Here is a 13,345-nt window from a genome sequence, read left to right as displayed (position 1 = left end):
CTGTCTCTCTCCGGTCCTGGACTACAGCAGCCAAATCTGGTCAACGGCTCCGCTTTCTTCATTAAAGCTCCTAGAACGCCCCTTGAATGTTTTCCTTTCTGTTGTGTGCTACGGCCACAAGCCTTATCGCAACCTCTCCCTCAATAAGGTGAAATCCTCCCTTGGTCCTCAACTTTAGCAGATGACAGATCCTCAATGACCGGACACTCTTCCTAAATATTATTAACGACAATACAGATCATCTGACCTTCTCTCCCTTTTCCCGCTTCGTGTTCCTTCGCGCACGACGAGGTTGAGTGACCGATTTCATTGTTTAACCCCGCCTTTCTGTCTCTAAACCCTCTTTTCTATTCAGAATTCCTTCTTCCATTAATCCTAGTCCAAGTGTTTTCCAGATTTTGATCCATTTTTTCATCCCTCAACCATTTTGCACCATCTCTGTCGTAATCCTCCCCCTACTCCTCGCACCAGCCGATGAAATTTACTACTCTTTGTTATTTATGAGTAAATACTGTTGAATATTATTTTGTTCATTGTTGGTTACATTTTGCTTAATATTGGTAAATTATTCTCTAGTTATTCTCTGTCCTCTGTAATTGGCCTCGTGCTGTTTTTGCACTGCGTTAAATAAATAAAATGAAATATATGTTCAAGTGCACCAGGGAATAACTGCGTAAAAGTGCAAAATATTTTCCTGTAAATTTATTTGACAACATTATTTATTGCCCTCGACTAATTCATGCCATTTAAAAAATCACATTCACCTTCCAATAATTCGTGGAAAGCCACTTGAGTGATGTCAGCAAACATTTTCCCGATGAAGCATCTCCCTCGAACTAAAATATTATCAACCCAAAAGGAACAATATGAGCAAGCAAGAATGAAAAAAAGGCGAGATACTCGATATGGGGGGATCGCGAGATGCTCTTCCGAAAAGCGAGCGTTCATAAGTTATCCCTTTTTCGAGAAAAGTTTCGGCAAGTTGTTGAATGGAAAGAAACCCGATAAGAGAGGGCGCGGATGAAATTTCGTGAGAGGGAAAGAAATGCGACCCAGGGAGGGGAGGGGAAAGCGAATTCGAAAAAAAAACATTTTCCACTCAAACGTCAGCATCCTCCCATTACTCCCGTGGCTGCCGAAGTGGCGCATGGCAGAGGGTGCGCGAGTCAGTGGATGGACGAATTTGGCCCGGAGACCTCACCCGATTGGCGGAAAATGGGCACGGCGAAGGACTCCGTTGACAAAAGGAGATGAGGGCTCGATCGACAATGCCTCATTACTTTCTAAGTCGACAGTGTTTGAAAAGTAAAGAGACCCTTATCGGAGGCGAAATACGGGCTTAACTCCTTTGCATACAAAGTGAATGACGTCATTGACTCTTGCGGAGCGGATTACCGCTTCTCCTCGGCCTCGCTCATCCGTCTCGCGTGGTTCTTAGCCATCAACACTCCATCCAATGAGCGATTATTTCACATAAGAACGGGGTCTCTCAGAATGACTAAACGAGCCAAAATTCCGATGACGTCACCAACTCATGTAAAGTATTAACACATTCAATGCGGATGATATTTTCGCCGTAACCTCCAATGACGGATGGATGATTTTCCTTCATAACGGTGGTGTTGGAAGTAATACAACAGAATTTGCAATTTTTTTGTGTCTATTTCACGCAATTATTTCAAAGAAAATATCATTTACAAGTTAAAATAATCCCTGGGAGTGCCGCTGGTAGGGAGGGACTCCAACCTAGAGCCTTAAAAATTATCCAGCAAAATAGTACAATTTGTGTAATGGAGTGTTGCATATGTGATTAATATGCTAGTTTTTATGAAAAGTAAGACTGTATCTGTACCTAACACTAGAACGTATTAATGACCTACAAAATGAAAACACCATAATGAATAGAGGGCAAGTAATCGATGTGGAGCAATGACTGAGAAATTATGCCGTAAAATTAGGAAAAAACCCAAAATATGAAAAAAAACATAATTTGCAATAATGATATAAAAAATTCTTAATAAAGTTTAAAATACAACCTTATGGACCGCATGGAAACATTTTGGAATAAAATATTGAGTTTTAAGACGGGAATACACGTTATTAACAAAAACTAAGTCTGATCATAATTCTTGTGGTTGCACATAAGATATGAATAAATTAAAAAATAAGATAAAAATACTATTTCAAGGGAATAAATAATGGTTAAATACCGTGATGCTTAAAATGCCTCTGAGTTTATCTATTCATTTCCGCAATTTCGTTTACAAAGCTAAGGAAACAAATGCACGAGTAAAAAAGTACAGACCAATACTGTACATAATGTAATGCAGTGTTGCATACGCGATTAATATGTTATTTTTTATGAAAAGGAAGAAAATCTGCAATTAATCCCAAGACGTATGAATAACTCAGAAAATGAGATATAATTGAAATGAATAGAGGATTTGTAATTGGCCAAGAGAAACAAATGAGAAAATATGCCGTAAAAGTAGGAAAAAGACCCAAAAAAATCACCCAGGATAAATGTAATTTGCAATAACAAAAAAAGTTCCTAGAAAAAGAAATTCAAATATAACATAATTAACTGAAGCACCGCACTGAGATCATTTTTTTATGATGTAGTGAGTATAAAATGGGGATAAATATCTTTAATAGAAAAGTTAGCCTAATCATAATTTTTGTGATAGCACATAAAATATGAATAAATTAAAAAGGAAGGTCAAAAAACATTTAAAAAAATAATCCATTTGTAAGACTTAATGGGATATTTATGATAAGAATAATGAAAAAGAGGTGTAGGAAATGAAAAGAAAAGTCTCAGCCTGCCAAATTGTTCCAAAGATAGCACTAAAGTAAACAAAAAAACACAAAAAATGAAGAAACACGTAGAACTAGAAACGGACACTTCCGCAATGGTGTAAGGTCACTCCCGAACTGCAGGAGGGTGAAAAAGTAACGCTAGGCGCGCTCGGAGCACCCTAGTGATCAGCGGAAAAACGAACTCCCGAAGACATACATTTATGCCTTCCGCCTGAGTGGAAAAGCCGTCATGGCATATATATATATGTCATCCGCACTGAATGTATTTTAAGTAAGCAACTTTAGCCATTTTGAGTTGTGAGAGAATGCCTGAACGAGAAAGACTGGTTTTCCATCCCCTCCCTTCCACATTCGCCTGAGTCCTCTCAATAAATTGCTATTTCGGTGGCGCATGACGCCATTTAAAAATGGAAAGATGGTGAAGGGACGCTCATTTTAACTCATTCATAGAAATAATTGCATTGGAATTCCAGAGCCGTTTCGATTTTGCGAGCCAATCCTTCGATCAATGGGATGATGAGCGGATAATCAGAGACCCTAGGAGTTATTAGGATTATTACTGCACTGGTACTATAATTCTAAGATTTTTCTGTACCCCCCTTCCCCACCACTCCTCTGCCGCCCCCCCCCCCATGTCCTGGCATCCCGAGGGCTTTTATTTCCTCTCGAGGTGTTCCTCGGGGGAGATTAAACCCCCCCCCCTCCGTCCCAACAGTCCTTAATGGCACTGCACATCTTATGTGTGGATTAAACATGGAAACTGACTGGCGTGAATAGCAGCGTGATGAATAGATTATTATTTATATAAATTAATAATACACCAACGGATGAAGTTCGCTATGAAAAGATATTTGACTTAGCCGGGATGCGAACCCGGATCTCCCGCTTGCCGTAGTTGGGTTCGAATCTCGACTAAGTCAAATATATTTTCATGGCGAACTTCATCCGTTGGTGTATTTAACTTTGCACCCGTGCTCGTGACTGCGTACAAATTCACTTGTTCCTGCAGTGCTTTGAAATTAGTTGTAGCTTGAGGCTTACTTTAAGTTCAGACTTCCCTTCGTGGGCGTTACACACATTCATCATAAAAAGAACCCATGTTAGTTTGATTGTCACTTTGCTTCGCACCCAATCGGGTTTCAGTACAATTACACCATTGTCAAAATACAATGAGAAACATTCAATCAAATGTTTTTTAAATAAGAATTAAACTTATTTAGCGATCCAACATACTATACCTCACTGTAACATCATCAGAACTTTCTCAGGACATTCCCCATGTCTTTGTAGTGCACTGCAACATATTCACTCCTTGCATAAATTTGCGTTTTAAATCTGATAGCTTTTTATATACAAATCCGTCTTTAGATATCGCCTTTGAAATTTCAGAGTATGAAGAGTAAACCCTTGCCTATAACTCTAAATTCGAAAATTTGCCACGGTATTTCTTCTTTGCGATTGTTTAATTAAATTTTCAGAATAATGTTGTAAAAGAGTTCTTGATTATAGCATAAGTTTCCAGACCAGATACGTGTCACATAAAAGGCAGGAGAGAGGCGTCATGTTCAAAACGGCGGAAAAATCTTTCTTTATCATGTATGTAAATTTTGTTCCGTATTTGACCACAATAAATGAACTTAACTTCGGACGCATTGGAATGAGGAATTAGTTTTAAGTCAAAGACACGTCACTCCCATTTCACCGCAGGAATACAATCTATTTTGGCGACAAACCACTAAAGTTTTCATCCTCCAATATGTACCCATATTCATTCATGGACAGCAAATGCCTGTACCTCAAGTTCAAAAAAAATATGCTACATAAAATACGCGGAATATGCTTGAAATTCTAGATAAAAGCAAAGATTAACGAGAGTCTATTATTTATGTCGTGAAATTTCCAAGGGGGGAGCGGAAGTTGAGAAGGATGATTACGTTCCGAAATGAGAGTCTCCTCAGCGCAATTCGATGGAGTCACGCGAGTGGAGAAAGGAGCACATGCGGCTGAGCACGGGTCAGTGAGAGAGAGCGCAATAAACGCGGAAATCACTCCGTGTCATTATCCCAAAATGACGGCAAAGAGCCGTCGCGAAAGAGGTCTCCACGTGGGGAGAGAGAGGCTCTCATTCAGCTGAGCCTCTAAACAAGGGTCTTCCCTCGAGCACACCTCACAGGAACCACGATCTCGGAAACTCAAGTGACATCAAATAAGATCCAAGTGCAGCGTCGCAGCACTAACAAAACGGTGAGCGCCGAGATAGAGAGAGACGGGGATTTTTAGTGTCAGCGGAGGAGAGGCATCAGATGGGTGTGGATGACGCTGTCGTCGATTCGACAAGCAAGCACCAAGTCCAACGCAATACTCGTTAACCGCGAGGGACATGATTGCAATGGGCCATGCAAGAAGCTTCAGCTCTTTTCGAGTCATCAATTGAAGGACTGGAATGTCTACTTCTCGATTTGCATGATATAATTCTACCTTGAATTAACGGTTCTCGTTCGCCAAGCAGTTAAGGTTTTCGAAGAAACTGTGGAATTCACCGGCATATTTTATTTATTTTCCTTTCTTAATGCGTCCCAAAGTCTCATCTATATGCGGACAGTACTTCAAAGATCAACTAAAAATAACAATCGAATACTGAATTACTCACTACCAAACGACACCCAACGCAATGTTTATGCATTGTGGAGACAATCTCTCTTCTTGATAACGTGAAACTTCAGGACAGATATAATATGAAAAATCAAGAAAACAAATATTAGGATCCCTACAATGCCTCAGAAAATCTAAAAAACTGTCAAATCGATGTAAAGTTACATAACGATTGGAACTTTAAAATAATATCACTATACATGCAAAAAGAAATATCACTTAAAGAATTATTAATAAAGAGCAGAAAAACAACTAAAGTAATTTTACGTGATGCGTAAATCGAATTGTTACAATAGGGTAGTTCCCTTCATAAAAGAAAACGAAAGGCATTGATTGCGATTCGTTACCCACCATTAGTGTATTCATAATACAAATTATTTGGTTTTAGAAATCCCACTCTAGACGAATGTTAATGGTCAATTTTAACCTCATGTGAAAAAGTCCAGATTGGCGCCCATGCGATGCCACTCCACGTGACGTCTCAGGGACCTAGTTTTTATACGAGTAGATAGGAGTTTTACATCATCTGAGATTACCAATGCATTGAAATTGCATGAGGTCGGAAAATTTCCTTCGTTTGATAGGGTATTAATAATCCTTATTTAAGCCAAGCGCTACCAGCTACCAGGGTAATCCGCTACCTGCCAGCAGCCTGAATTATTGCGGCTCTCATAGCCTCGCACCAAGGTTGCCTCACACGGCGGCAGCCGGAACCAGATGCTGACGGACAGATGACAGATGGGCTTTTTCCAGCATTTGCACTTATCCGTCGCGTTTCCGCGCGCTTGAAAATTTTCACTTTACATTTAATAGCGAAAAATAGGTATCGTCATTTAAAAATCTAAAAGCGTGAAATACGTACTCCAGGAGTAATAATCTTTCGATTTAGGCGAAAAAATAATAGGAAACCACGCTGTTGCCAAAAACTTGATTTCGAAGGCAACACTCAGTGTTGATGAGTTTAAAGATAATCGGCCTGAAGTCGGTCAGCCTTCACAGCCAGTGCTGATAATATGGAGAACATGGCTATATACTGCATTATACTCTGCAGATAAAATTATTGACACACGGGAGGAATGCGACAGGAAAAATGCGCGCCTCCAATAAATCATTTCGAACGTCATTGACACCCACTTAAAGGTACAGTATTGCAACCGATTTCACTCATCTTTTATTCTGCTTGTCAACTCGTCATAATAGTGGTGCATGAGCATGCAATAGGAAAGAGGCAAAAGAATACCCGGATGAAGAACAAGCAAACTGCATTCTCGAATCTAAAGCTGCAGAGTTGAACCTCCATGTCGACGCAAGTCCGATGTTTATCAGATGCAATTTTGCTTAACTACAACGAATCATGTAATCGCTGGAAGTAGAAGAACTACTCCTTGCAATGTCTACAGAGAAGATTGGAACTGTGGAGAGTGACCTTGTTGATATATCAAGGGATTTGGGAAAATCTATTGCTCGAGAATTTAAGATGTTGTTCATAAAACTCTGGAAGGTAAAAAATTGGTTGGATTGAAGACATTTTATGAGGAAATTATATGGCTCTAATATCTAGGAAGAGTCCATGAGAACTGTTATTGTTGTTGCAATATATTACCCCACAATTTTAATGTTTCTTATTGGGGAAATGAATTTTAAGAAACTACAAATACATTCAACGGTAAGACTGCATTTCAATGCAGTACAATTTGATTATTTTAGTTATTTTTACGTACATTTTTAGTGCCTAAATGTTATCAGCTTACTTATTATTAATTTTTAATATTGATGCTATCATTCAGGGATTATAAAACACCGAATTCGAAAAAAATGCGCTTAAGAGAGATCTCAATGCTTCAAACGATTGGTGTGCTACTTGGAATCTTAACAGATGTGTTGTGATGAATTTTTGGGCAAAGGAAGACTTTCCCAACGAAATGGGTTCAATAAAGGGAGCGAAGTTGTTAAATGCAGAGTCAGTTGAGCATTTAGGAGTAACTGCTGCACAAGACAAGATCTTTGGGAAAGCACATTCACGATATTTACGAGCATGCGAATTTAAATTATGATTTATAAAAAGATTCTTTGGAAAATGCAACGGAGAAGTGAAAGACCATTTTTTTATTCTTCCGTTTGGAGTGCGCCGCTAGTGTACGGGACCCGTGTGAAAAAGGATTGGTTTCGGATATAGACAGTAAAATACAAAGGCGAGAGCAGCAATATTAGTTAAAACTTGCAACGATGACCGGGGTAGTGTAACTGAATTGATTGGGAAATGAGAGGAGTGAAGCCTAACCGATCTAAGGGAAAATATATATCAAACCTTTGCGGAAATTTAAACAAGAATTCTTTTTGCTATAAGTTCAACATGTTTTGAGAGAACTTAATTATTAGTAGAAACGATCGTGTGCTTAAGATTAGGAAAACAGACTGCAGAACAGACAGATTTAAGATTTTACAATAAGGCACTATAATCCTTGCGATAGTTTATCCCTTTACTCGGGATGAGTAAAATCGGATCTGCACGTGCAGTTAATGTCAAATTACATTTGTAAATGCAAACTATCTCCATGACATCTTTGGCACGTCACAACTCGCCTACTACGCTGGTTTTTCGTTTATCTATCACTAACTAGTAGTTTTACATTCATGGAAGCTTTATCGTGACCCTACGCAGTGGCGCAGCGAGGGGGGATTTTGGGGGGTAAACCCCCCCCCCAGAACTCAGAGAAATTTTGAAATTTAATCCATTTTACTTAATGGGAGAAATATTACTTATGGGATTAGTAAAATATCTCTCAGAAAATCGTAAAACTCACCATTTTGTACCATTTATCTTAAAAAATGTCTGGAGGAGGGCACCCGCACATTCCATACCCCCCAGTATTAGTTGCTCCAAACCCCCTCCCCCCTAACCTAATTCCCAGCTGCGCGCCGCACCCTACGTATCTGGTCTAGACGCCTGCCGTTGTCCCCAGTGCTTCGCCTGTGTCCGCCAAGCGAGCACGTTTCTACTTACGGCTCCCTACGTCGAGTGCTGCATGCCTGGAGAGGAATCACCCCGTGCCATACACCCTGGTATGCAGGGTACTTGGCAGATGTTGCTTCTTACGTAGTCAATCGTTGGACACTTGGCTACCCAAATAACACATGTCTCTTTCAACTTTCAACAAGTCCATGGCTCCTTCCTTTCAGGCTGGCCTCCTCTTCAATTGCACACCAATCCTTTTATGCTCTTTGCATTTAAACTATCGAAATGTCTTTTACGGCTTAGAAATTTGAATGGCGATATGTTGAATAAAAAATAATGAAATCTAAATCTAGAGATAGTCATGAGATAAATCTATAGATAAACCTAGATTATCTAAATTTGAATAGGTTTGTGGTCTTAAAAACGCCTTCTATACATTGATTGTAGGGGAGACCGGGGCACGTTGGCCATAGGGGCAGGATGGCCCAGTTGAGCTAATTCATACAATAGACACTGAATCGTGCGAGGAATCTATCAGAAGGTTGGTAGCACACTTCCCCATTCTCCACAAAACCATTATGACTGGAGGAGCAGTTTTTGACAAGTTGTAGTGATTAATTGTATTTGCGCGTGTTTCAGTAAAATTCTACTCCCAGCTTAAATGTGTGTTATTTAAGTTTTGATCAATTTGGGTCCACTAGTTGAGTGCTATAATTAAAGATCATAGGTTAAGGATAACTTCTGTGTGACATACAATTTAAATTGCTTCACTGCGTTTTGTAACGAATAGAATTTATTGTAAACATGGCGATGGGGCAGGTTGGCCAAGCGACGACGGGGCACGATGGCCACCCAGGCCAACATGCCCCGTCCTATACATTCCTTCGTCAAAAATGGCCTAATTTTGAATAGACGGTCACTTCTAACATCAAATGAGCTGTCATTTAGGTGTAAATGACTTAATATTGTTTCAAATCGGTTACAATGCATGCTTGCCGACAAGAGTGTGGGGATGTACCTTTTATTAAGTTTTGTTACCTTTTTAGACCAACACATACGTTTACTAGGGTATTTATCGTAGCATGACATTAGTATTACATGCCATATTGCCTGGCTTTATCATGTCATACGTTTCTCCTTCTCCAAAGCTAGATTTACATTTTTCTGGTTAGCATATATGTCACTGTTAATGCAAATGAGCTTAAGCAGTTCGTCCGAGAAAAATAAAAAAAAGTCGAGTGGACTTACGCATTTTATTGCCTCTTCAGTAGGAAGAATTGGATTACAATTTAAATTGAGCTCGAAAGCTGGATTACCCCTTTCCCACTTACATGGATTATTTTCTGTTAGATACATTTGAGGGTAAGCTTGCATCAATAGTCAACTCCAGAGGTGCCGCTGGGTCTGCGATTAGTCGTCTTTGGGAGCGTTGGGTTGCGCCTGAACTGATTAGACACAAAGACTCAAATTAAATTCACAGAGGCTACTAAAATATAAGCGCAGAGGTGAAGGCAGACATCTATTTGAACGTCACATAGTATCACAATGTAACGCATGTCAACTGGAGCTAAAAAAATAAAATACGCGCGTCCGATATAGGAAGATGAAGATTCACTGAGCCTAAAGTGTGCCTTTTTCGAAGGTCAGCCTGGAGCGCAATGTATTTAGTGCACAAATTGCAAGCGTTGGGCTCATCAGACATGTGTGAACAATGAAATCCGCGTACTATTTTACAAGTGCAATAACTGTGCTGATCCTCTGTATCTGGACAGTCACAAAAGTTAACTGGTTTGTATTAGTACGCCATAAATCCTAATAATTTAAAGCTTTCCCGTTGTTTTAGTAAAATGGTTACATATATTAAAATGTATTTCTTGATAACTATTAGTTTTAATTTGATTTCCTGAAATCATACTAGTTTAGCTTATCAAAAAACATATGGGCCAACGTGCCCCAGCCGCTGGGCCAACTTGCCCCGATGTAGGGGCAGATTGGTCCACCTGTCATATGCCCAGTATTTATTTATTTTTTTTTAATTTATAACTCATATATTCAAGTTTAATTATTTCCATCCAGATTCAGAAAGACTGGTCTATAATTTAGCGATAACTTCATAAAGTTTACTATGCAAAAATAAAAAATATTTAAAAAGTAAAAAAAATCGGGCCAACGTGCCCCGGTCTACCTCCTACCTCCATTCTGCATCCCAGAACTGATAAAATTTTCATCGGCAATTTTCTGATTTAATTCCTAAGTCCTCGGAAAATTTTGGTATGCTCATTTTCTCAACGTGGATTTTCTACTTTTCGCGATTTCTCTATAATTTTGTTAGCGCCTTGCTCAATGAACACATCGAAAATTACGGAGTTAGAGAGCAACCTTGTATTTTCCTTTCCTTATACCTGCTTCTTTGCAGCTAGATCCACATTTAATCACATCTACTTCGTTTTTGAATTATTTATGGATAAATTTCAGGTATTTACAAACATTCCAATTTTTCAGGATTGCGAGATATTCATTTCAATCCACGCAATCTAAATCCCGTTCTAAAGGCCTGTTTACACGATACATTAACACGTACTAGTTAATGTACGTTTGAGTGAATGATTTTGTGGACCGGAACGGAACATGTACGAATGCATGAACCAAATAAGAACAGGTTCCATTTTCTGTGCATGCATTCGCACAAGTTGGGTGGTTACACGGTGCATTAGGGCATTCATTCTCGCGTTCATACATTTAGACATTAACGCCTATGTGTACCGTGTAAACAGGCCTTAAGACCACAAGTTGAATGCAGTTTTTGTTTTTAGATGTTCGCAGCAATAAATCTACAAGCGTGTTCCAATTAGTGTTTCAGTTCGTTTCCACCGCTGTCCTCGGGCAGATCTTCTCCTCCACGATGTTGGTGTCGGATACTTTAATTCTAAGAATATCAATCGCCTCGCATAGTACTACGGGCCCGCCCTCACCTGCGTCTTCCGGCTGCGGCGGCGTGGCCGTCCGGAGGTCCGTCCTGGTCGCTCCGAAGTGCTCGATGACTTGCCAGTTGGACTTCCGCGGCGGGGGCGCGGGGGGCGGCGGGGAGGGGATGAGGGGGGCGGCGGCGGGGGCGGCGGGGCGGCGCAGGCTGGTCCACCGCCGATGGCCCACGCCCACCCTCCCCGCCCCCTTCTCCTCCCCATCCCCCCCGCCGCCGCTCTTGGGCGACGAACTCTCCTCCGCGGCCACAGACGCACACGGATTCCTGCGCAGCGAGAGGCGCCACTCGCGGCGCGAGTCGCTGTTGCTGCGCAGCATGGCCCTGCGGCGGCCCCTCAGGGCCCCGCCCCGGTCGTCCGCAGCCACGGGGGCGGATTCACTCGACACGCTCCTGCAAAAAGTGAGGAAAGGATTATCACACTAGCATTCATGGCATTCGGGGGTCGACTGCAGAGGTTGTTTGCTCCACGAAGAGAGGAATGTGGGTGTGTTCATTTGCTCTTAACGAAAGGCGCCATGGGAACCAAGGCTTAACGGCCCATCCGAAGGACGGAGTGCTGCCCTCGCAGGAGCTCCATCCACAAAGTAGTGATCAAGCAGCCCATGAAAAATCTCCGCCACCGCCGGGACTTGTACCCGTGCCCATGGGATGGAAAGCCAGTGAATACCACAACAACCCCATCCCCATAATGCTTCCCTAAAATCATTCGCAAAAAGCACTACAATAAAACACTCAGTGATTCAAACCTAAGGTTGTTTCGATAGGCGAAGGTAGAGCTCAACGCAGGCTAAGCCACGGGCGTGTGATTCCGCATCTTCAGGAAACAGGATCCAGACCCTTTCCCTAGGTCACCTCGCCCTTAAAAAGGATTTCCGAAGGCTTTACCCGCGATTTGTTCCTGAGACCCCTCCAATCAGCAGCAGTCCCTTAGGGGTCTCCGAGTGAAACACAAGACTTTCCAACCAAATTATAATGACATCGCATCGATGGATTTATGTGCAGCATCGGGAGCAAGGAATGTGATTCTCAACTTAGAAGTGGATGGGCACGAAATGGGACGGGTAGATAAAATAACGGATTTCCCATTACGATATGAGTTTTCAATTACGATACGACTTAACTCGCATACATTGAGTAAACTCACAGCTCATTGAGCAAAGTTAATTAGTCACACGTTTATTTAACTTCAACATCGTGTAAATAAACTCAGAGGAGAACCGTTCGGCACATTAAAGAGATTAGTTCGCATTTCCCACACCTGTGCGCTCTCATGAAATTCGATGCTCATTTGTCGGCCTCGGCGGCGGCGGAGAAGTCAGTGAATGCCACACCAGCGAAGCCGAAGGACGCGGGTTCTATCCCAGCCTGGGTAGTGTTGGAATGAGCAAATATTGTCCTTTTTAATTGTGTCATTCATTAAATATTTGTTTTCCTTTCTTTGATTTTTTTAGGTAGTGTCCGGTGGTGGTTTTTCATTTTCATTTCTTTATAGAGAACTAAGTTTTTGTTCGCATCACATTATTCTTGACCAGCGGTTATCAAAATATCCGTTGCTATTAAATGATTTTAAGCGTTAAAAGATGTTTTGCTGCTGTTGTGCGATATTTTAACGGGAAGGATAACTCCGCCAGCGGTGGACAATCTTTCCTGACGAGTGTTCGCTGTCATTCTGATGCAAAGCACAAATGCAAAAGATCAACTGAAATCTGTTTACGAAGGCATTTCCAATGGTTATTAGTCTGATTATGGTGCAAAAACAAAACTAAAGGGAAGAAATTGAACCAAAAGATATTTGGAAAACCCATCCGACACCCCCGGTCAATTCGATAAACAGTGACAAAACTTTTATCTTCATCCTGCCCATCTTCACCAAAATTCTTAGCCATTATTCCAAGCAGCCACAGCTTTCAGCCACGAGCACCAATACAAAGACT

At 41.1% G+C, this 13,345-nt stretch overlaps 1 protein-coding gene across 1 annotated transcript in view; it reads right to left on the bottom strand.

The window, feature by feature from the left end:
• LOC124163709 (adenylate cyclase type 6-like) overlaps nt 1-13,345 on the bottom strand; it is a 241,491-nt gene that overhangs the window by 126,537 nt on the left and 101,609 nt on the right. Inside the window, exons 4-5 of the mRNA XM_046540776.1 lie at nt 12,047-12,107; nt 11,401-11,801 (exon numbers count right to left, since the gene is read on the bottom strand). Coding sequence (XP_046396732.1) covers nt 11,401-11,801; nt 12,047-12,107 — 462 coding nt within the window. The remainder of the gene's footprint in view (nt 1-11,400; nt 11,802-12,046; nt 12,108-13,345) is intronic.

This window comes from Ischnura elegans, chromosome 8 (genome assembly GCF_921293095.1).
Source record: "Ischnura elegans chromosome 8, ioIscEleg1.1, whole genome shotgun sequence".
Classification (NCBI taxonomy): domain Eukaryota; kingdom Metazoa; phylum Arthropoda; class Insecta; order Odonata; family Coenagrionidae; genus Ischnura; species Ischnura elegans.
Note: the sequence above shows the minus strand (reverse complement) of the source record. Positions and strands in the feature narration are given on the sequence as shown.